The 25,262-nt window shown below is 42.0% G+C and overlaps 2 protein-coding genes across 3 annotated transcripts in view; one reads left to right on the top strand and one right to left on the bottom strand.

Moving 5' to 3' along the window:
- APOO (apolipoprotein O) overlaps nucleotides 1–25,262 on the bottom strand; it is a 93,283-nt gene that overhangs the window by 32,815 nt on the left and 35,206 nt on the right. Inside the window, exons 2-5 of the mRNA XM_073667521.1 lie at nucleotides 9,890–9,997; nucleotides 7,544–7,663; nucleotides 2,798–2,852; nucleotides 719–814 (exon numbers count right to left, since the gene is read on the bottom strand). Coding sequence (XP_073523622.1) covers nucleotides 719–814; nucleotides 2,798–2,852; nucleotides 7,544–7,663; nucleotides 9,890–9,997 — 379 coding nt within the window. The remainder of the gene's footprint in view (nucleotides 1–718; nucleotides 815–2,797; nucleotides 2,853–7,543; nucleotides 7,664–9,889; nucleotides 9,998–25,262) is intronic.
- CUNHXorf58 (chromosome unknown CXorf58 homolog) overlaps nucleotides 24,758–25,262 on the top strand; it is a 61,218-nt gene continuing 60,713 nt past the window's right edge. Inside the window, exon 1 of one of the 2 annotated variants that reach the window (XM_073667519.1) lies at nucleotides 24,758–25,160. Coding sequence is in view for 1 of the 2 variants with exons in the window: in XM_073667516.1 (XP_073523617.1) it covers nucleotides 25,105–25,160 (56 nt within the window). In the remaining variant the exon portion in view is untranslated. The remainder of the gene's footprint in view (nucleotides 25,161–25,262) is intronic. The other variant, XM_073667516.1, reaches the window with a different exon arrangement.

Raw genomic sequence — 25,262 nt, 5'->3', positions numbered from 1 at the left:
TTGTCTAGAGCCAGCTCTTCGCCTTCAAGCTGTGTAGTGCAAAGCTTTGACTTTGAAGTCCTGTCCCCCATCCTCATCTTTCCCAACAAAGCTTAGCTGTATTTGATACAACTTAAATTGATACAGATTCCATTAAACCATTGGCTAAAAAGCCTAAAGCCTTATGAATAAAGGCCTTCATACACATTAGACTAATATTGGCTGAATCCGCCAATATTGATGGGTTCGGCCGACAACCTAATATGTATGAGAGCACGAGCCATTTCATGGTCAGTAAAGATGTCAATTGGGCATGTCCAATTTCTGGCGGCTTTCTCATAGAGAGCACAGGAGTGCTAGGCTGAAGGAGACTCGCTCCTATATATGGGACAGTCGGCTGAAATGATTGTCAACTGACAGCAACTAATGTGTATAGGGCCTTAGGAGATGACATTTTTTCTCTTTACTTTTCCAGCTATTTGAATATAGATCTCATGACACAAGGAAAGGCCATATTTGATTTTAATAAGGCTGCTGAAGCCTTCCAGGATTTCTTAAGCAAACTCTCTGCTTTCCTTTACATATGACTGATTCGTTTTATCACGAGTCCTTAGTTGATTATGACAGTTCGACAACATCATGGAGTAAATATAGGAAAAGTAGGCTACTTAAATGGACGTCATACTATTAAAGTGGGATATAGAAACTAAATGGACACTTTAATCCAGAATTCACAAACCTCTTGCAAGGAATAATCCAACAATACCAGCAAACCCAATCAAGCCAAGCCTGGGGTAGAATCCTGGCGGCGCATCTCTTAGCATTTCATATGTCCCTAGAGTCAAGGGGAGCAAGTTAATAGCTTGGTAATTAGGAAATCTTTTTACAGAAGAAATATAATAAAGAAATATGTGACATGAAAATGATAGGAAAAAGGACTAAGAGAAAGAAGAACTGTAAAATACGTCAAATTATTTAGACATGCTCGATTTCTTGCTACAAAATATTTGTATTCCTATATAAGTTCTGAGAGGATATTAGGAATAGCAATCCTTGTAATACAACTCTAATCACAAGCTCCATATTGATAAATTTGATGAAATACAGTACAGACCAAAAGTTTGGACACACCTTCTCATTTAAAGATTTTTCTGTATTTTCATGACTATGAAAATTGTACATTCACACTGAAGGCATCAAAACTATGAATTAACACATGTGGAATTATATACTTAACAAAAAAGTGTGAAACAACTGAAAATATGTCTTATATTCTAGGTTCTTCAAAGTAGCCACCTTTTGCTTTGATGACTGCTTTGCACACTCTTGGCATTCTCTTGATGAGCTTCAAGAGGTAGTCACCGGAAATGGTTTTCACTTCACAGGTGTGCCCTGTCAGGTTTAATAAGTGGGATTTCTTGCCTTATAAATGGGGTTGGGACCATCAGTTGTGTTGTGCAGAAGTCAGGTGGATACACAGCTGATAGTCCTACTGAATAGACTGTTAGAATTTGTATTATGGCAAGAAAAAAGCAGCTAAGTAAAGAAAAAAGAGTGGCCATCATTACTTTAAGAAATGAAGGTCAGTCAGTCTGAAAAATTGGGCAAACTTGGAAAGTGTCCCCAAGTGCAGTTGCAAAAACCATCAAGCGCTACAAAGAAACTGGCTCATATGAGGACCGCCCCAGGAAAGGAAGACCAAGAGTCACCTCTGCTTCTGAGGATAAGTTTATCCGAGTCACCAGCCTCAGAAATCGCAGGTTAACAGCAGCTCAGATTAGAGACCAGGTCAATGCCACACAGAGTTCTAGCAGCAGACACATCTCTACAACAACTGTTAAGAGGAGACTTTGTGCAGCAGGCCTTCATGGTAAAATAGCTGCTAGGAAACCACTGCTAAGGACAGGCAACAAGCAGAAGAGACTTGTTTGGGCTAAAGAACACAAGGAATGGACATTAGAAATCTGTGCTTTGGTCTGATGAGTCCAAATTTGAGATCTTTGGTTCCAACCACCGTGTCTTTGTGCGACGCAGAAAAGGTGAACGGATGGACTCGACATGCCTGGTTCCCACTGTGAAGCATGGAGGAGGAGGTGTGATGGTGTGGGGGTGCTTTGCTGGTGACTCTGTTGGGGATTTATTCAAAATTGAAGGCATGCTGAACCAGCATGGCTACCACAGCATCTTGCAGCGGCATGCTATTCCATCCGGTTTGCGTTTAGTTGGACCATCATTTATTTTTCAACAGGACAATGACCCCAAACACACCTCCAGGCTGTGTAAGGGCTATTTGACCAAGAACGAGAGTGATGGGGTGCTATGCCAGATAACCTGGCCTCCACAGTCACCAGACCTGAACCCAATCGAGATGGTTTGGGGTGAGCTGGACCGCAGAGTGAAGGCAAAAGAGCCAACAAGTGCTAAGCATCTCTGGGAACTCCTTCAAAATTGTTGGAAGACCATTTCCGGTGACTACCTCTTGAAGCTCATTAAGAGAATGCCAAGAGGGCGCAAAGCAGTCATCAAAGCAAAAGGTGGCTACTTTGAAGAACCTAGAATATAAGACATATTTTCAGTTGTTTCAGACTTTTTTGTTAAGTATATAATTCCACATGTGTTAATTCATAGTTTTGATGCCTTCAGTGTGAATGTACAATTTTCATAGTCATGAAAATACAGAAAAATCTTTAAATGGGAAGGTGTGTCCAAACTTTTGGTCTGTACTGTATGTTCAATTTTCGCTGAGTTCAGTGCGTGAATTATACAACACTACTTATAAATCTCTCCAGTACAGTTTCCATGCTTGGGAGTTTCGCACCTTTCGAGTGCTCAACAGCGGTCTCCACTTTAGGTTTGGCCTTTACATACACATCCTGCACGAAAAAATTGGAAGAAAGTTATTATTAAAGTATGTGAATAAGAATCAGTAGGTGCCAAATTATTATTGGAAATATGAAGTAAAAAAAGAAATGTGCCGAAAAGATCAGTGATATGCACCGGTCAGGATTAGGTTACGTGTTCCCCAACCACTGCAACAACAACGTGAATGAAACAAAAATATTAATTTATATATATACAGTAATTTTTTTAAGGGTTTCTTCACACTTCTTCATAATTTCCATATTGTCTGCCTCAAATTAAGAATGAGGCAGTGAGAAAAACACCAGTCTATATAAAGAAGGTCGTTGGAATGATTTGTGGCAAAGGCATCATAGAAAATTTACAGCTGTCTTGCAATCACATCAATGCCTGGTAGTAGAAGTACATGTTCACATGTTGCAGAAAAAAATTGCACAAAATGAAAAGCATGCTGAGGACTCTCAAATCTGCAGCACGAGCATTCTTGTGTGGATTTTCTTTACAGTGGCATAAAATTCACAGCGAAATCGGCAACGAAATCTGCCAGTGACACATGTAGATTTTGTTGTGGACTCGATGCAAATCTGTGACCAAATCCACAGTGGATACATACCGCAAATGTGTGAGCATAGCCTTACAGTGCAGTGCTTACAAGGTCAATAGAAAAGAGATTGTAAGCACTACGCATGTTCACCAACTGCTGCTGTCTAGGCGGGTCCCTTGTGCAACAAGCAGTAAAAAAAGTGATTGTTTGGACACATCTTAGAAGTATAGTATATATACCATTAATTAGAATCTGTCAATCAATTCATGCTGCAAAAACTACAGGCAGCATGAATGAAAGTCTAGCTGCATCAATGCAAAAAAACATTTTTTCCTCTGAAATGCTCCAGCGTTTTAGATAAAACATAGTTTGAAGCTCCAGCCTGGGACTTCAGGGAGAGACGAGACCAGTCTGGCACCACCCAGGGGCGACTTCTTCCCACTCTGCTCGTTAATTGACAGGTTTCTCCCATTTCAAGCCTGTCAGTCCCATGGAGCAACCAGCCGAGGGCGGCACCGGACTAGTCTTGTCTCTTCCCATGCTCCCTAACTGGTTCTTCAAACTATTTTTTCTCTAAAACACTGGAGCGTTTCAGAGAAAAACATACCGGTCTACAATCGTGCAGCTACGATCTGATTCATGAAGCCCGTGGTTTGGGAAGCATGAATTGATAAGTTCCCTTTCAAATTATTATTTTCCCAATAATGTGTGCTAAACATCTGTATACCATAAACTTGCAATCTTAGCCCAAATTCTTGCAGTAAAACTTTCTTAAGGGATGCCTTGACCCCATTTTCATTTTTCATACCACCTATTTGTTATAACTATTCCATGAACAGGTGACCATGATAACTATGTATTATGATTAATTTAATGCCATTTTCCCAAAGTGGATAAGCATGAGGGAATAATCTTGTAGGACAGACTTGCATTGATGAATGCTCTCACCACCAATACTAATTTCTGTAATGCCATTTCATGTGATCTAAGTGAATTGCTGCCTTATTGTAAGGGTTGTACATAAATAGAATACCAGGCATATTGTTGCTGGAATATTCTAGATCATCGCTGTTTTTGTGGCAAGCTTTCAAATATTTATTTAAACCATGAACAAAGGGCAGATTATATTAAATATTGTGCAATAAACTGCAAAGACTAAACAGGGGTCTGGAAATGGTCTTTCTTTGGTCCAGGAGGTAAGTATAGATATTTTTTTTAACGTTATGCAGCACCTTAAGGCCATTGATAAGGGGTTGTCTAATAGTGGACAACCCCATTAAGTACTTAAGAAGAAATATAATTATTGGGAAACTTTTTGAATTTGTTTTCAACTTTTCTCCCTTCATTATGAAGTGAGTATTTATTTTCTCTTTTGCATGCTATCAAACATTTGCAATAAAAATGAATACCTGATCTTCCTGATAAATTGATGCTGAAAGAAAGGATGTTTTCTACATATTCATTTACCATGATTTGCCTCTTTTGAGATTTAACAAGGATCATGACCACATTCAGAAACACACTGAGAAAACTAAATCCTTCCTAAACTTGTGTGTGGAAATAATATGATTATTCCTGTGTCTTTAAATCACTTTAAAAAGACAAATGTTCTTGTTTTGTGCAAGTTGTTCATTAAACCCTGGGAATATTCAGAGCAGGACGTGCAAATATTAGTTTAGGCAAATGGTATGCCTTAGAGAACTCATCTGAAAGGCTTTGTAACCATGGTGGGAGAAGCTTACCGTCTACAGGAACTAAGTCGTTATAAATTACAAGTAGCCAGGCCGGGGTACCTCATAACATGCTGTTCCCTACATAGGAAAGTACTGCGGCCTTAGAGGGAAAACCTGATACAAGTGATTGGCTTGCTGAAAGCTAACAAATAAACTGATCACTTCTAAAAATTCCTTAAAAATGGGGGGGTTGCATGCCCGAATGATCTGGAATTATATATATACAGGCATGGCCGAAAGTGTTGGCACCCTTGAAATTGTTCCAGAAAATGAAGTATTTCTCCCAGACAATTATTACAATTACATATGTTTTGTTATAGACATGTCTATTTCCTTGGTGTGGATTGGAATATCACAAAAAAAGAGAAAAAAAGGCAAATTGGACATAATTTCACACAAAACCCCAAAATGTCATGGCCTGTTGGCAGAAGGCACCCTTCAAATATGAGAGACCTGGAGCAGTTTGCAAAAGAAGAGTGGTCCAGAATTCCAGTTGAGAGATGTAAGAATATTATTGATGGTTATAGGAAGCCATTGATTGCAGTTATTTATTACAAAGGGTGTGTCCATGTTATATTAAATATATAACTAGCTATTGAACCCGTTCTACGCCCGGGTGGCAAGCATTTTTATTGGTATATGGTCTCCCATGCTGGTATGTGCTGCCCCCATCCTGGTATGCATGGCACCCTTCATCCCTATCCTGGCATGTATGGTACTCCCCTCACCCCCCAATCCTGTTATGCATGGTCCCCTCATCCCCCAATAATGGTATGTGTGGTAGCCCTCATCCCCCAATCCTGGTATGCATGATCCCCTCACCCCCCAATCCTAGTATGCATGGTCCCCTCACCCCCCAATCCTGGTATGCATGGTCCCCTCACCCCCCAATCCTGTTATGCATGATCCCCTCACCCCCCAATCCTGGTATGCATGGTCCCCTCACCCCCCAATCCTGTTATGCATGATCCCCTCACCCCACAATCCTGGTATGTGTGGCCCCCTCCTCCCTTTCACGCTGTACACACATACAAAAAAATAAACAGTTATACTCAGATTTCTTCTCTGTCTTCTGTAAAATGGCGCCGGATAGCGCTATGCACATGGGCCGATCCGACGCCTCACTCCTGTCCCGGTCTCCGGCAAAGAGAGAGGCTATGGCAACGCTCCTCCCGGTCAGGTAAGTATGGCGCCAGAGGTCTCGGTATGTGTTCAGTCTCTACGCATACCGCGATCTCCGGCGCCATACACTCCTCTTACCAGTAACGCCTGGATGCGGTCTTCTATCTGGAGCCAGACTGCGCGTCATGCATGCGCAGTCTATAAAGGCTTCAGACAGAGATACGCTTAGCCGATTATATTATAGATAGATATAGAGAGAGAGAGAGACAAAGTAGAGAGAAAGAAGAGAAAGAGGAGAAGAGAAAGAGGAGAAGAGAAAGAGGAGAAGAGAAAGAGGAGAAGAGAAAGAGGAGAAGAGAAAGAGGAGAAGAGAAAGAGGAGAAGAGAAAGAGGAGAAGAGAAAGAGGAGAAGAGAAAGAAGAGAAGAGAAAGAAGAGAAGAGAAAGATGAGAACAGGAAGAGAAAGAAGAGAAGAGAAAGAGAAGCGGAAGAGAAGAGGAAAAGAAGAGGAAGAGAAGAGGGAGCTTTCCAGCTCACTAAATATAAAATATAATGTGAAATGTTTTTGCTTTCCATAAATAAACCCTCTCTTTCTTATATTCAGTAAACACCAAGTGGCATAAACTGGACTCTCTACCCTGTGCTCTGACTACTCCTATGAACATTTAAGACTTGTAAAGGAGAAGCATAGTCTATAAACAGTGATCATTGCTGACTATGAGCTGTAACTTAAGGCTATCCTAACTGATGCAAAATTTCATTTTAATGGGAATCTGTCAGGTCTCCTGACTTTCCCCAACCGCTAACTATAGAAGTATTGATGCAGATTTCTTTAGAAAAGTTTTTTTTATGTTGTGCAATGATACTGCAATCTTTGAAAAATAATTTGGTTTTTCCTGCAGCAACACATAGACTAATAAGACTGGACTAGTCCTATGGGATGTTCTTGCACCTGTCTTATAATCACACGTTCCTCTGCTTGCATACAATTCTCGTCATGGTAAAACCATTATGAGGCTGTCAATCATGTATAGTGAGGTGTGAGAACCATAGCAAGACAAGTCTAGGGGAAGCGATGGCCTGCCAGATTAGCCCTGCCTCATTGGTATAGGGGATGCTGCAGGTTTAAAAAAAGTTTGCAGGGTATGAAACATAGAAGACCTTATCAGATTAAAGAAATCAGTACTCATACCAATATAGTACTTTTTAGGGACAGTCAGGAACTTAACATGTTCCCTTTAAAGATAGATTGTAATCCTATGTAGATAAAACAATATGTCCGCCACTGTGGCATATGGGATAGTACCTGACACCACTTAGTATATGGTGAGGTAGATGCTCTCAGCCATGAAATTCCCTCCTCCAATTCGGTTTTCTCGTCTGCAACATATCGGGTTTCTGGAACAGGACTGGAATACAGAGAAAGCTGCAAATATTAAAGAGCAAAATAAGATTAAAAGTATAAAATATTATACATAAAACACAAACAAACATTTGTGAATGTCAGCTCCTCAGGAGAGCTCATGGCATACTGCAAGCATAGCACTCTGAGGGGCCTGACAGGTCTCAGGACTTATTTGGTTCTGAACTTGTCTACATTACACTTGAAAAATGTGCTTAGTTTTAGGCCCGAGAAAGACTGACACATGTCAATCATCCATAAAAATAAACTGGCAAGGTGCCAAAACATTTGAACATCACATTTGATATCCTATTTATTAGTTTAGTAAATTATGGTAATATAATGGTAAATTACACTTGAAGAAATATTTTAAAACACGTCCGCTTTAATACAAGCTGCACCAATGATCCACCAATTGCCATGGATTAGACTCCTATAATTCTTTGCGATCAGCTGTCATCAATGCGAAAAAATTTGCCCCATCAATAATTTAAAGCACCACTGCAGTTTTTTTCTTATCTCAGCGCAGAAGTAGTGCCAATAAAATACGTTCCCTGCCCCTATTATTATCCTTACCAGCCGCTGTCTTCTGGTCTTCCCAGCGCTGCTCCGGGAAGGCCTCGTTCAGACGTCGATTTTTCTCGTATGTAAATACATGGACTGTTGTTCGTCAATGTTTTCATCAGTGTCAGTTTTTACCATTTTCACGGACAAAAAAAAAACTGCAGATCTTCTCCTATCAGTTACAATGTTAATTGTGGACGGCACACTGATGCTATCCGTGTGCTGTCGGTGATTTAGATGGACCGATAGACTTGCATGGGAAATTTTGATCTGTGACTTGGATCAAAAACAGGACATGTATATGTGAGTTTTTGCGGACCACTCAGTCCGCAAAAAAAAAAAGAAAACATGGACATTTGAACAGCCTCATAGACTATAATCAGTACATTTTCTATCCATGAAAATCATATCTGAACGAAGCCTAAGTAATGCTACCTGTAGAGCAGAGGTGGGGAACCTCAGCCAAGCGGGCTGTTTATGGCCCGCAATGTCCTTTTCTCCAGCCCCTGGACAGATTCCTGGGGACCGCAGTGCTTGGGCCAGCCCTTTAATTGCTCCTCACACTGTGAGCACATGCATGCAGCGTTCACTACATACAATGCAATGACGCTTGCCAGTGCCAGGATGTACTATGTTGGCGGAGACAGTGCATGCTGAGCACCAGTCCCAATGATGACGAGAGCAGTGGCAGTCCCAGCCCCTCCTGTGCTGTTTGTGCCCCCAGCCCCTCCTGTGATGTATGTGCCCCCAGCCCCTCCTGTGATGTATGTACCCCCAGCCCCCTTCTGTGATGTGTATGCCGCACCCTCAGCATCTCCTGTGATGCATATGCCCCCAGTGTCTCTTGGGATGTATATGCCCCCAGCGTATCCTGTGATGTATGTGCTCCAACATCTCCTGTGTGATGTATATGCTCCAGCACCACCATCTCCTATGTGATGTATATGCTGCAGCCCCAGCGTCTTCTATATGATGTATATAGAGTAGTCTCGGTGTCTCCTATGTGATGTACATACTGCAGACCCTGCACTGCTTGAGTTCCATAAATGTAACGTGAGCAGTGATTTTCCCATGTGAGGAGACATGTAGGGCAATATACATCTGTGGTCAGAACTTACTGCTGCAAGTTCTTTTCAAGATTAATTGCAAAGAGTTGACTGCGCTCAACACTGATGCAAATCTGGAAAAGCAGTTATGAGTAGCAACATTATCAATACCACCTAACATCATACGTCACACCAAAGAGAAGCAGATCCAGCCATCACATTGGGGGTGAGTTATTTAAATGTTTGACCCAATATAGTAGGATAAATTTCAAGTTGATAATTTTGTACAGCAACCCGAAGGATGGTATAAATATCGAACTGGACCATGGTAGAAAAAAGGTTTTAATTACTTCTAAACTAGAAAATCACCAGATTATGCAGTTATATAAGCTGTCATCTGCCGTTTACTACCCTCTTCATGATTAGAATAAAAAACAGCTTAGGGAAAATAATGTGACTACTTTCTGTAAATGTCATATGAGTCGTATGATTCCACCAAATAGTTACCTGTTAGTTAGTTTTACAACTTTTACATATTTCTCTGTGTAATTATAGGGAGCTTGTTGTTGACAGCTATTAAATCTTGCAGCCATAAAAAAGATCCCACCACCCACTGTGCAAATTCTGTGTGTCAATTTACCTCTTCCACTTTCATGAGTGTCTTCGGAGAGGCCTTTGTTTCATTGGCTGCATGCACGTGAAGAGTGGCAAAACTCAGGCTAGCAGGAACAGCAGCAAACTTCACTGCCTGATAAAGAAAAATATAAATTAGTAACTGTAAAACCAGGACGATCCCTGTACAATGAACAAAAACTGCAAAGCACAACAAAATGTAAAAAGTTTATTAGCAGAAAGCTGCAAATCATAACACCCAGGCCCTGATTTATCAAACAGTTTCCTTTAGAAAACTGTTGCAAAACTTTTTTTTTTTTTACAACACATCGTTGCGCAAATAGTTTCTGAGTTTTAATATTTCTATGCTATAAGCCTACATATGTACAATGAGCAGAGGGTAAATGGGTCAATTTGCACAAGAAATAGAAGAAAAAAAAACTATAAAGAATGAGTGCAAGCCACAAGTACAAATAAAACATGATTTTTAATGAAGAATTGAAGAATTAATTAAAACAAGTAAGACAAGATAATCAAAGGTGGTGAGCATACAGGTAATAAAGACAACATGATACAGGTCTGAGAGTCAGTTAATATACATAGATAAAGAACCTACAATAATATAATGGGTAAGGTATAATCCCAATAATGCAGATGGTACCAATATAATATAAGGTGTATTCAAGCAAAAAAATCTTAGTAAATAGAAATAAAGTATCATGAAATGAAAACGATATAAATACCATAAGTGGCAAGTGTAGACATGCACAGTGGCATAAACAGGATCTCACCGGTCAAAGTCAATGAACGAACCTCGCCCGACGCGCGTTTCGTACCTAGCTTCGTCAAGTTTTTTTTCTTTTGTTTTATTTCTATGCTAGCTTACTCATTTTTTTCAAAAGTAGGAGACGCATAGCGGGAGGGGCATAGCCTAACAAATTCATCATGATTTGCATCACAAAAGTGGAGCAATTTGTAGCAGATATGTTCTCCAATCTAGACTGTAAGTCTGTAAGGGTCTAGACATGTCTCCACAACCAAATGTCTAGACCCTTACAGCACATTCAGGTGACCACTGTGTATGAACAAGGATCTCTCCAACAAAAACTGTCTCCAAGTAGAACTACAAAAAGACACCAAGCAGTGACTACTTTTTTTTTCAATGATAATTTGTATTTATCATTTAAGTGTCTTTTTGTATTTCTACTTAAGAGTACATTTCTGTCTCTGGCATATGTATGGCAGCTGAAACAGGCATCAAGCTCATAAACAGGTGCCCTCCTCTTAATCCCGTTGATAGATTTGGTGCTTCTTACTCCACCGGATTCTGAATCAAGACTGGAATACAAAAAGCCAATTTTAATAAAATTACCCCTTAGTATGTAGATCATCGCTTCAGAAATACAAATCTAGTAGACAATTAAGGAAATTGTTGTGGAATTTACCCCCCAAACATTATCTTCAGGGATAATATTACAACTAAACTCTCTCCCCATAAAAACTTCAATGTGTAATATTCTGTTACAATGTCATCTAGATGGTCTACAATAAAATGTCCTTGTGAGGAGCCGGCCTTGTTCTAAGACTATTGGATCAATGGACTTAGAGCGGAATCTGGGTTCTGAGAGACGCAGACTTTTTCCAACACGGAGCACCGGTTACGTCAATCTTATTGTTGTGTTCTATTAGACATATGCTTGCTGTGGCTTACTACTGATTTGCTTGCTCATCAGTTCAGCCTCTGGAATGAATGTTTCCATTCAGTGACAGTAATCAGAGGAAGATGTGCAGGCTGGATCTTATACATACATAAGACCAGACCTAAGATTAGTAATCAAGGAACGCAATCATTTCATTGCTCTCCCAGTCATTGTGTGGATGGGGATTGTAGACCCAGTGGAGCAGTCACCCACAGGGGGTCTCACATGCAGTCCCAGCTGATGGGCTTCTGGAATATTCTTCATTCTTTGAGCTAAAAGCAAATGTTTAAAGGGGGAGAGTATGAACACTTTTGTCAATCCAGGCGGCTGATGCCAAGAAAGGGAGGACAATTAAGTCACGTGTTTTAGTGAGAAGTTGGTGAAGTGATGTCGACGATCTAGGCTGAGGTCCTGAAGCCCTAGGATGGATGGCCTATGGAGTTTGGAGATCGGTTGCTGGCTGGGCTGGATACACATACTACGGTTGAGAGATCTGTCGTCTGGATTTTAGGAACTTTCTTAAGGACTGTTGCTGCTGGATACATGAGCTTTGGTCGTGTTGTTATCTGTCCTCTGGAGGAGAGTGGACTGTGACTATAGACTATACTGGCGGGAGATAAGAAATCTGTGGACCAACCAAAAGTTGGGAGACAGTGAATATCGCCTAGTACGGGGGCAGTGGGACTATCGGCCCTGGGGAGGGGATCTTGTGGACTGGGGGCAATGTATTTTGGCCAGCTACCCGGAGTTTTTGTACAACCATGGACTAATGGAGGAATAAAAAATAGTTGCACTGTTAACCTGCCTAAATAAATATTATAACCCACAACCTCACATCTTCACAGTCCTTAAATGTAAATGTATATGGCATGACAGTTTATAGCAAAAACAATGTTTTTTGTTAGGAACGATAGAAGATGTGGACTTATCGATGCCAACCATTTTCAGGGTACAGACAGGCCGTTAATATCTAAGATTATATACAATACTTGCACCTCTCTTCTCCTCTTCTGAAGAAGTGCCAAAGCAAATTAAACATGGGAAATCAAAAGCTGCCAGAAAATGTTAAAAATGGCAATCCCAGACTAAACAGGAAGTAAAGTATGAAACTGACAGATATTGTGCCTAACTCCACTGTAAAACATAATTTTTACACCTGCGAAAATACGTAAATAGGAACAGACTCCTGTCTTTAGATCACAAAAGTAGGCAGCAATATAAAATCCACCATCTATACAAAAAACTGTAGCTTCCACAATTACAGGTTCAGTGGAAAGACGGTTTCTCATTCTATATGTACATGTTGGATTTTAACTGCAGCTATTATTCCTTCAGACACATGAAGTTAAAGGGAATCTGTCAGCAGCTTTTTCCTATGTAAGCTTAAGACAGCAAGAGGTAGTGGTTAAAACACAGATTTCAGTAACCCCTCTCTTATCAAGCTACATGGTTTTAATTGCTTGCAATGATTGTTTTAGCACCAGGGGCTTATCATTGCTGGGACACAGCAGGGCATGCATGCTAGTCCGACACGCCCCCTCCTGTGATAGGCACCTCACTGTCTATGGACTTTGTATATACAGAGCTTGGTGAGGGCGGGGTTAGCTTACTCAGCTCTGCTACACTGCTAACTCTAAAGACTCTGACTATGTCAGAACGCCTGCACACAGTAAACTAAGTGATACATCGTTGGATCCAGCTTCTCTTTGCCTACATCAGGCTACTCTCAGATGAGGTAGCAAAAACCTGTTGAGAGATTCCTTTTAAGGGAACTATTCACATAAAAACTGCAGTCCATTGGACAGGGGAAATCCCCTTTAAGACATGGGCTCCGGAATTACACTTGGCGATTCATGACTCTTAAGTACAATAATGGCAATATTTTGTCATGAATTTTATTGCAATTTCCTTTTATGTATTAAATGTATTGGAGAAATCCACATGGAAGTTTACAAGAAGGAATTACATGCTTTGGATTTAAAATCCGCACTGAATGTCAATTTTCATGGAGAATGTTATCTCAATGTATACAGAAACACCAGCACCAGCTGTACTCATGCTGCAAGGGGTGGGAAGAGGCTGGGGGTTTATGTTCATGAATAGCCGGGACTCAATAATGATGTATCCAATGTATTTTTAATCGCTCTTATTAGTCAAACAGGAGTGCCAAAATAGAGGAAACAACAAATACCACAGTGCGACACGAAATGAATTCACAGCAGTGCCAAATATAACAATGCCGTACAAATTGTCTCCAGAGCAGTGCCAAACAAAATGCTTTAATAATAGGGCCAAGCAAATTCCACAAGACGACATAAAATAGCCACTATATAAAATATACTTCCCAAACACCATGCTGCACTATAAAATACCCAATATCAGTGCCAAGGAGAGCATCAGCCACTGGATTTTTTCACGCCAAAATTTCTAATAGGGGATTTCAATACCTATCTGCTTGCTAAAAGTCAGTTCATGAAGTTGATGATTTAAAAACAGGAAAAAATGGGCCAGCTTAAATATAAGAAACTCACAACCAACTTGCAAAGGCCAAAAGACCCAATCAGATCATCTGAAAAAAGACAAGTCTTGCAGGGTGTTTCTGGTGTGGTCCGAGGAAGGTCAACTAGTAAACTAGCAACAGGGTCATGGCGCCCAAAGCATACTGATTTGTGTGCATCACTTACTCATGAATGACAATGTTTTGGTACAAATTGCTTGAGAATTCTGGCTAATTTATAATAATAAATCTTCCCGAACTGCTCAGAAAGTCCTTTGTTTTCCTTTAGTGTCTTACTTTGGCTGTTTTTAACATGGCTTTTAATCACTTTGAGTACACGTATGTGACAAACACTATGGGTCACTCAATGTTCATTAAAGGGGTTGTCCATTTAAAAAATCTACAAACAAAAAGACACATTTTCAAATACTCTCATTCACATGCAGAGTTGGACTGGCCCACCAGAGAACCGGAGAATCCTCCGGTGGGCCCTGGCTTCTCCTTCAGGAGAGTTAATAGTGCAAACCTTGCAGCTGCAACGGGGCTCTTAAGTAGGGGAGAAAGGTGGGCCCTCAGAATCAAATCCTCTGGTGGGCCCAATGTTCTTCAGTCTGACACGGTTCACATGTCATCATTGTATTGCCTCAATGTACAGTCCATATGTCCGTTTTCACCATCATCAGTGTTTTTCATGGATGGATAAAGAAAAACATAAATGACAAAGCTTCTCCTATACTTTGCAATGTTAAATACAAACAGCACACGGAGTGTACATTAATGCCATCAATGTGCTATACATGTTTTTTATGGACCCATAGACTTGTATTGGGACCTTGTCATCCATGCTGCAGGAAAAATCGCACATGTGAATAGCACCATATGTTATAATGGATGTGGAAAAAACAGATACGATACGTACGTGCTACACGGCAGTGTGAATGAGGCCTTAGGAAAATCCTGATCTAAAACACAAAGCATCTTTTACACTGGAGGGGCTGTTTTGTTCTGCACTCATCCCATTGATTTTAATGGGTACAATGTGATACTAAATATTCCCTGAGGTGGCGCTGCACAGAAATTGAGCACTTGCAGCCAGGTTTCCCTATAGATAGCAGCTAATTTCTGGGGGTCGCAGAAGGGAAACATTTGGACCTACCTTTGTAAAGGAACCTTTCTTACTGAAACGGATTGCCCAAAGTGGAGAACCCCTTTAATAATAATGAGAAGGTAGAATATTTTATTGATCTTCCGCCTACATGAAGTGCATGTTCACTAATGCCAGAAGCCTCACCAACAAGATAGAGGAATCAGAATATTGTTGGAAGAAAATTATGATATGGTGGAGATAACGGAGACCTGGTTGATGAGAGTCATCACTGAGCTGTCAATTTATAGGGCTATAAAATGTTCAGGAATGAGCGTACAAATAAGAGAGGGGAGAAAGTTTGTTTATATGGAAAATCATCCCTAAAACCCAAACCAGTGTGATAATATATGTGAGGCCAGTGGAAATGTAAAATCCCTGTGGGTGGAGATAAGGGGAGAGAGAAAGAATAATAAAGTACTGATAGGGGGTTGTTATAAGTCTCCAAATATAATGGAAATGGCAGAAAATATCCTCACAAAGAAAAAAGATGAGGTGGCAAATCAGGGGGAGGTAATTACAGGTGCATCTCACTAAATTAGAATATCATCAAAAAGTTAATATATTTCAGTTCTTCAATGCAAAAAGTGATTATTTCCGTTAATGTTGATGGTTATGGCTTACAGCCAATGAAAACACAAAAGTCATTATCTCAGCAAATTAAAATAATTAACAAAAAACACCTGCAAAGGCTTCTTAAGTGTTTAAAAAGGTCCCTTAGTCTGTTTCAGTAGGCTCCACGATCATGGGGAAGACTGCTGACTTGACAGATGTTCAGAAGGCAGTCATTGACACACTCCACAAGGTCCCAGAGTTACCGTTTTCATTTGGAAATCAAGGTGCCAGAGTCTGGAGGAAGAGTGGAGAGGCCACAATCCAAGCTGCTTGAGGTCTAGTGTGAAGTTTCCACAATCAGTGATGGTTTGGGGGCCATGTCATCTGCTGGTGTATGTCCACTGTGTTTTATCAAGACCAAAGTAAGTGCAGCTGTCTACCAGGAAATTTTAGAGCACTTCATTCTTCCCTTTGCCGACAATCTTTTTGGAGATGGAAATTTCATTCTCCAGCAGGACTTGGCACCGGTCCACACTGCAAAAAGTACCAATACCTGGTTTAAAAACAACAGTATCACTGTGCTTGACTGGCCAACAAACTCGCCTGACCTTAGCCCCATAGAGAATCTATTATAGAGAATCTATGGGGTATTGTCAAGAGGAAGATGAGAGACACCAGACCCAACAATGCAGACGAGCTGAAGGCTGCTATCAAAGCAACCTGGGCTTCCATAACACCTCAGCAGTGCCACAGGCTGATCGCCTCCATGCCACAGGCTGATCCCTCCATGCCACGCCGCATTGATGCAGTAATTGATGCAAAAGGAGCCCCGACCAAGTATTGAGGCATTTACTGAACAGACATTTCGGATTTTAAAATCACTTTTCAAGCTGTTATAAAGTATTCTAATTTACTGAGATAATGACTTTTGTGTTTTCATTGGCTGTAAGCCACAATCATCAACATTAACAGAAATAAACACTTGAAATAGATCACTCTGTTTGTAATGACTCTATATAATATAGGAGTTTCACTTTTTGTATTGAAGAAATGAAATAAATTAACTTTTTGATGATATTCTAATTTAGTGAGATGAACCTGTATTATGGGGGACTTTAACTACCCTGATTTAAATTGGGGAGTTGAAACCTGCAAGTCCAGCAAAGGAAACAGGTTTTTGACAACAATGAAAGACAATTACCTTTCACAACTGGTTCAGGACCCAACAAGACCATGCTAGACCTAATATTAACCAATAGGCCGGACTGCATATCAAATATACAGTGCATTATTAAAGTATTTGGCCCCCTTGCACTTTTCTACCATTTGCCACATTTCTGGCTTCAAACATTAAGATATAAAATTCTAATTTTTGGGGGAAGAATCAACAACAAGTGGGACACAATCGTGAAGTGGAACAAAATTTGATATTTTAAACTTTTCTAACAAATTAAGAACTGAAAAGTGGGGCGTGCAATATTATTCGGCCCCCTTGAGTTAATACTTTGTAGCGCCACCTTTTGCTGCGATTACAGCTGCAAGTCGCTTGGGGTATGTCTCTATCAGTTTTGCACATCGAGAGGCGGAAATTCTTGCCCATTCTTCCTTGCAAAACAGCTCGAGCTCATTGAGGTTGGATGGAGGTCGTTTGTGAACAGCAGTTTTCAGCTCTTTCCACAGATTCTCGATTGGATTCAGGTCTGGACTTTGACTTGGCCATTCTAACACCTTGATAAGTTTATTTTTGAACCATTCCATTGTAGATTTTGCTTTACGTTTGGGATCATTGTCTTGTTGGAAGATAAATCTCCGTCCCAGTCTCAGGTCTTTTGCAGACTCCAACAGGTTTTCTTCCAGAATGGTCCTGTATTTAGCTCCGTCCATCTTCCCATCAATTTTAACCATCTTTCCTGTCCCTGTTGAAGAAAAGCAGGCCCAAACCATGATGCTGCCATCACCATGTTTGACAGTGGGGATGGTGTTTTGAGGGTGATGAGCTGTGTTGCTTTTACGCCAAACATATAGTTTTGCATTGTGGCCAAAAAGTTCAATTTTGGTTTCATCTGACCAGAGCACTTTATTCCACATGTTTGGTGTGTCTCCCAGGTGGCTTGTGGCAAACTTCAAACGAGACATTTTATGGATATCTTTGAGAAATTGCTCTCTTCTTGCCACTCTTCCATAAAGGCCAGATTTGTGCAGTGTATGACTGATTGTTGTCCTGAGGACAGACTCTCCCACCTCAGCTGTAGATCTCTGCAGTTCATCCAGAGTGTTCATGGGCCTTTTGGCTGCATCTCTGATCAGTCTCCTCCTTGTTTTAGATGAAAGTTTAGAGGGACGGCCGGGTCTTGGTAGATTTGCAGTGGTCTGATACTCCTTCCATTTCAATATGATCGCTTGCACAGTGCTCCTTGAGATGTTTAAAACTTGGGAAATCTTTTTGTATCCAAATCCGGCTTTAAACTTCGCCACAACAGTATCTCGGACCTGCCTAGTGTGTTCCTTGGTCTTCATGATGCTCCCTGCACTTGAAATAGAACCCTGAGACTATCACAGAGCAGGTGCATTTATACGGAGACTTGATTACACACAGGTGGATTCTATTTATCATTACCAGTCATTTAGGACAACATTGAGGAACACTTGAGTCAGAGGCGTATCTATGGGGGTGGGCAGGCCCCATGCGCAGGTGTCTCCTTCCTCGTCTACATTTTGCTGTCCCAAGAACCAAGAGTCCGCGCCGACTCCCAGTGATCAATTGTACTCGCGTCTTTTAAACTAAGTGCTCCTGTGGAGCTGAAGACACTGAAGATTTATTGTAACAGGGTCGGGAAGATTTGAGGACACAGTTTGGGGAGGAAGGGATGGATGCGCACACAATATGGGGAGCGGGAGAAAATTGAGGACACAGTATGAGGAGGAAATGGAGAGATGGGGGGCATGTATGTGAAACAGTAAGGGGGCGGATGAGTGCAGACAGTAAGAGGAGCGAGGGGGGAATGTATGCGGACGCAGAATGGGAAGGATGGGTGCAGACACAGTATTGGGAGTTAAGGGGGGAATGTATGCCAACACAGAAAGGGGAGCGAGGGAGGAGATGGGCGCAGACACAGTGTGGTGAGTGGGGGGATGAGTGAAGACACAGTATGAGGAGTGGGGGGATGGGTGAAGAGAGTATGAGGAGCGGGGGAAATTTGAGAACACAGTAGAAGGAGCAAGGGATGGGGGCATGTATGAGGAAAGAGCATGGGGGCATGGATGCAGAACACAGTATGAGAAGAGAGGAGGGAATGTATGTGGACACAAAATGGGAAGGATGGGTGCGGACACAGTATAGGGAGCGAAGGCGGGGAATGTATGCTAACACAAAAAAAGGAGCAAAGGAGGGGATGGATGCAGACACAGTATGGTGAATGGAGGGATCGTTGTGGACACAGTATGAGGAGCAAGGGAGGGGAATGTATGCAAACCCAGTATGAGTAGCGAGGGGGGAATGTACAGTACAGACCAAAAGTTTGGACACACCTTCTCATTTAAAGATTTTTCTGTATTTTCATGACTATGAAAATTGTACATTCACACTGAAGGAATCAAAAATATGAATTAACACATGTGGAATTATATACTTTACAAAAAAGTGTGAAACAACTGAAAATATGTCTTATATTCTAGGTTCTTCAAAGTAGCCACCTTTTGCTTTGATGACTGCTTTGCACACTCTTGGCATTCTCTTGATGAGCTTCAAGAGGTAGTCACCGGAAATGGTTTTCACTTCACAGGTGTGCCCTGTCAGGTTTAATAAGTGGGATTCGGACCATCAGTTGTGTTGTGCAGAAGTCAGGTGGATACACAGCTGATAGTCCTACTGAATAGACTGTTAGAATTTGTATTATGGCAAGAAAAAAGCAGCTAAGTAAAGAAAAACGAGTAGCCATCATTACTTTAAGAAATGAAGGTCAGTCAGTCTGAAATATTGGGCAAACTTTGAAAGTGTCCCCAAGTGCAGTTGCAAAAACCATCAAGCGCTACAAAAAAACTGGCTCACATGAGGACCGCCTCAGGAAAGGAAGACCAAGAGTCACCTCTGCTTCTGAGGATAAGTTTGTCCGAGTAACCAGCCTCAGAAATCGCAGGTTAACAGCAGCTCAGATTAGAGACCAGGTCAATGCCACACAGAGTTCTATTAGCAGACACATCTCTTCAACAACTGTTAAGAGGAGACTTTGTGCAGCAGGCCTTCATGGTAAAATAGCTGCTAGGAAACCACTGCTAAGGACAGGCAACAAGCAAAAGAGATTTGTTTGGGCTAAAGAACACAAGGAATGGACATTAGACCAGTGGAAATTTGTGCTTTGGTCTGATGAGTCCAAATTTGAGATCTTTGGTTCCAACCACCGTGTCTTTATGCGACGCAGAAAAAGTGAACGGATGGACTCTGCATGCCTGGTTCCCACCGTGAAGCATGGAGGAGGAGGTGTGGGGGTACTTTGCTGGTGACACTGTTGGGGATTTATTCAAAATTGAAGGCATACTGAACTAGCATTTCTACCACAGCATCTTGCAGCGGCATGCTATTCCATCCGGTTTGCGTTTAGTTGGACCATCATTTATTTTCCAACAGGACAATGACCCCAAACACACCTCCAGGCTGTGTAAGGGCTATTTGACCAAGAAGGAGAGTGATGGGGTGCTATGCCAGATGACCTGGCCTCCACAGTCACCAGACCTGAACTCAATCGAGATGGTTTGGGGTGAGCTGGACCGCAGAGTGAAGGCAAAAGGGCCAACAAGGGCTAAGCATCTCTGGGAACTCCTTCAAGATTGTTGGAAGACCATTTCCGGTGACTACCTCTTGAAGCTCATCAAGAGAATGCCAAGAGTGTGCAAAGCAGTCATCAAAGCAAAAGGTGGCTACTTTGAAGAACCTAGAATATAAGACATATTTTCAGTTGTTTCACACTTTTTTGTTAAGTATATAATTCCACATGTGTTAATTCATAGATTTGATGCCTTCAGTGTGAATGTACAATTTTCATAGTCATGAAAATACAGAAAAATCTTTAAATGAGAAGGTGTGTCCAAACTTTTGGTCTGTACTGTATAAGGACACAGTATGGGGAGTGAGGGTGATGGGATGGGTGCAGACACAGTATGGGGAGTCGGGGAAATTTATGAGGAGGGAGTATGGAGAGTGAGGGGGTAAATATGTGAGGAGAGAGGGGGAAATGTGTGAGGAGACTATTGAAGATAATAGTGTGAGGAGACAGTATGGGGGGAAAAAAGTATATATAGTGAGGGTCAATTACTAACTCAGGGGTACATCGTATGGCAGATATTTTTATCCAGGAGCATTATAATGACATTGTGTTGGGATGTGCTGCAGAAGACTGGAGAAGAGGAATGTCTGCAGGGATGAGCTGTGGCTGTGAAAAGTCATCATAACGTATGGAGAAGATGAAGAAAAGAAAGAGAACGACTCCAATCAGAGAAGATATCACCCATAAGGTATCAGGATGTAAAGGTTTTTGATGATACTGACCAAGTCTCATCAGTACTGTGGTTCCTGCGTGGTCCACAGATTAACAATGACTGATAGCAACAACTCCTAGTACCTCCTTGCAATTGTTAAAGTGAACCTGTCAATAGGATTTTGCGAACTACAGGCAGTGTCATGTTGGGGCTGCTTCACCGATTAATATTATACCTAAGGTGAAGAAATCAGTCTTGTGGTTTTTGTGCAATCAGTGTTTGCAGTTTTGAGCTAATGATATGCCCGTGCTCCGGGGCAGGGCTGTAGGCAGGGTCTTTACTTGGTGCTCTAAGCCAGATCAGCAAGACGTGCCCACAGGCCGCCCTGAAGCACAAGTATATTCCTCATCATAGAGACAGACAGAGAGACAGACTGTCTCTCTGTCTTATACATCAACCACTTAACCGTACACAGCTCCTCCAGAAACCCTGACACAGCAGCAGAGTATGTCAGCGACCCCACCACAGCAGCACAGAGTATGTCAGCCTAGAGTGACTGCAGACTTAACTCAAACCTGGACAAGCTCTTTAATTATAAAATGAAGCACTGTAGCATACCAATCCCAACAGTGTCTATCAGGATTCAGCTGTGCTTGCTGGTTCCAGCAGTCATCACATGGCCACTTCACTCATATGCGATTTGCACACTTACGGTCACGTGACAACGAGCTTTTCTTCCTGCTTCTCTCAGTTTTTCACTGAACATTGAGAGAATTAGGAAGAGCAGCTAGCCGGCACGTGACTAAGTGTGCAAGTAGCACATGAATGATTGAGTAGTCGTCGTCATATGATCAAACTGCTTGTGATGGGTGTCGCCAAACAAAATTCTTGCCCTGGGTGCTGGAAAACCTAGACACACCTCTGACTTGAGTAATTGTGATCACAAAATATTACGTTTTCATGTATCCCATACTAAGGTGTATAATAGAGGGGTTACAAGGACACTAAACATCAGAAAGGTGAATTTCCAATAGCTGAGAGATGATCTTAGTGCCATAAACTGGGACAATGTCCTAAGAAATAAAAGTACACAAAGCAAATGGGAGACATTTATTAGCATTCTGAATAAAACCAATGTATACCCTGTGGGAATAAACATACTAGAAATAGAAGGAAACCACTATGGCTAAATAAAGCTGTAAGAGGTGCAATAAATGACAAAAATAAAGCGTTTAGAGAATTAAAGGAAGAGGGTAGTGACAGGACATGATGATATGTGGCTGTGGTTATGGTGCTTCAAGAGTTGTGACACTAGAACGCTTAACAGGCTGAGAATTGTAGTTTAGCAAAAGCTTAGGAGCCCCAGTTTGCAGTCTTTTGTTATGGGGAAGTACTTCCGTGAGCCCACATTGTCAGCCGCACACAGAGCACAAGCTGAACTGAAAACGTCTGTGTGCTGTGTGTACATATTACAGGCACCCAGAAGCCAGGCCTGCGCTGTGTGCACACATTACAGCCAACCAGAAGCCAGGCCTGTGCTGTGTGTACACATTACAGCCACCCAGAAGCCAGGCCTGTGCTGTGTGTACACATTACAGCCACCCAGAAGCCAGGCCTGCGCTGTGTGTACACATTACAGCCACCCAGAAGCCAGGCCTGCGCTGTGTGCACACATTACAGCCACCCAGAAGCCAGGCCTGTGCTGTGTGTACACATTACAGCCACCCAGAAGCCAGGCCTGCGCTGTGTGTACACATTACAGCTACCCAGAAGCCAGGCCTGGGCTGTGTGTACACATTACAGCTACCCAGAAGCCAGGCCTGGGCTGTGTGTACACATTACAGCCACCCAGAAGCCAGGCCTGCGCTGTGTGTACACATTACAGCCACCCAGAAGCCAGGCCTGCGCTGTGTGTACACATTACAGCCACCCAGAAGCCAGGCCTGCGCTGTGTGTACACATTACAGCCACCCAGAAGCCAGGCCTGCGCTGTGTGTACACATTACAGCCACCCAGAAGCCAGTCCTGTGCTGTGTGTGCACATTACAGCCACCCAGTAGCCAGGCCTGTGCTGTGTGTACACATTACAGCCACCCAGTAGCCAGGCCTGTGCTGTGTGTACACATTACAGCCACCCAGTAGCCAGGCCTGTGCTGTGTGTACACATTACAGCCACCCAGTAGCCAGGCCTGTGTGTGCGCAGCGCTCACTGTCTGCTAGATGGGTCTGAACACACAGAAAAAACTATTTAGTTCCTGGTGAACCTCGCACGCACGGTCTGCCATGTCCTGTGCACTTGCTGCTTCTTAGACACCATGTTTGGCCTAAGGCAGACTATCACGTGATAGCTTCTTGTGTTTCCTTGACTTTTCCAGGAATTTATGTTTTTGCATCAATGACCGTCTACAACGAGATAGGCTTAGCTAATGCACATCAGAAAATGATGGCCATTAACCCTTTAGATAGGTATCTCACCCCTTCTTTCTCTGGAAGCAGCTTATTTACAGAATAGTTTGATTTTCATATAAACGAGGCTTGTAGAAATCTTCTATTCAGTACTGAAACGGCCCAATTCAGATGTATGTTCAGCTTGTGAAATCAATCCAACAAATCTGCCCCATGTGAATACACCTTTATCATTGAAATGCGGATGAGCGGACCACAAAATCACCGCCTAGATACCCCAGCAGAATTTCCAGGCACTTTAAATGGGTGGTTCTGGATTAGAAAAATATGGATGCGTTCTTTTGGAAAAAGGGTCATCCCCGAGTATGGGTTGTGTGTAGTATTGCAGCTCAGCTCCATGCACCTCAGTGGAGCAGACTTGCAATACCAGACACAACCCATGGCCAGGGGTGGTGCTGTTTCTGAGAAAAAAAAAAACTGCCATGCTTTTTTATTCCTGGACAATCCCTTCAAGGAATGGATGAAGATAAAGAGCCATTTCCCAATTTAACCCCTTAGTGATCACAAATACATCTTTTTACTGACCTGAGATATAAGTGAATAGCATCCCCCGACAGGTGAGAATGCGGCACGCTATAGCAAGACACGCTGCTGCATCAGCCATGATCGGTGTTAGCACTGACAATGCCCGTTTGTCCCCATAGATGCTGCTGTCATTAGTGACTAGGTCATCTACATGATTAACAGAGTGTGGGGTCTTCCTCTTTAACCCCATTTGCACCCTGACATTACCATTATGTGGTACTGATGGCTGCCGAGGAAATTATGGCCAAATAATCACAGAAATATCTAACCGATCTAAAAACACTGAAGCAGCAAACCTTGGGAAAACCAAAATGTGTGTCGGTCTCACAACTTATAGCCACGACTGTACATTTTTTCACATTCTGCTGCTGTTACAGACTACAATTGTTTCTGCTTTCTTTCGGGCTTTTTATTGATACAAGGTTTACATTCATGCTTTTTCTTCCAGCAATGGACCGTGACTGTTTCTACCCTGTGAAAGGATGCAGAAAGGTCATATTTCACCCATTACGCCACATCAAATGAAATATTCAAGGACTTGGCTGCAACTGGAATGAATTCAGCAAGTATGTCTGCGGCTCAGTCCTGCGTGGGGGCGTTCTTGGCAAGCAGCAAGAAGACAGCTGTGAATGAAACAAGTTTTTCTTTATACGCGGTTTGTGGCACAACAAAAACCATGGCAAGTGGCCAACGAGAATGGCTTTTATTTCCAGAATAAATGTGCATCTAAACTACGAAATTGGGCATAACAGGGACATATCTGCTAGTCATGGCAAAATCCTTATCTCTAAAAATTCCTTAATTCAAAATCCTTATCTCTAAAAATCCTTATCTCTAAAATTCTTGGAGAACAGGAGAAGTCCCAGAAGACTGGAGAAGAGCAAATGTTGTTCCTATCTTCAAACAGGGGAAGAAGGTGGACCCAGGGAACTATAGGCCGGTGAGTCTGACTTCTATACCAGGAAAGATCTTTGAACAAATTATTAAACAACATGTATGTAAGTACATGGATAAGAATGAAGTGATTAACCAGAGTCAGCAT

Source organism: Phyllobates terribilis, unplaced genomic scaffold (genome assembly GCF_046119375.1).
Source record: "Phyllobates terribilis strain yellow unplaced genomic scaffold, ASM4611937v1 Scaffold_2__4_contigs__length_985480577, whole genome shotgun sequence".
Lineage (NCBI taxonomy): Eukaryota > Metazoa > Chordata > Amphibia > Anura > Dendrobatidae > Phyllobates > Phyllobates terribilis.
Note: the sequence above shows the minus strand (reverse complement) of the source record. Positions and strands in the feature narration are given on the sequence as shown.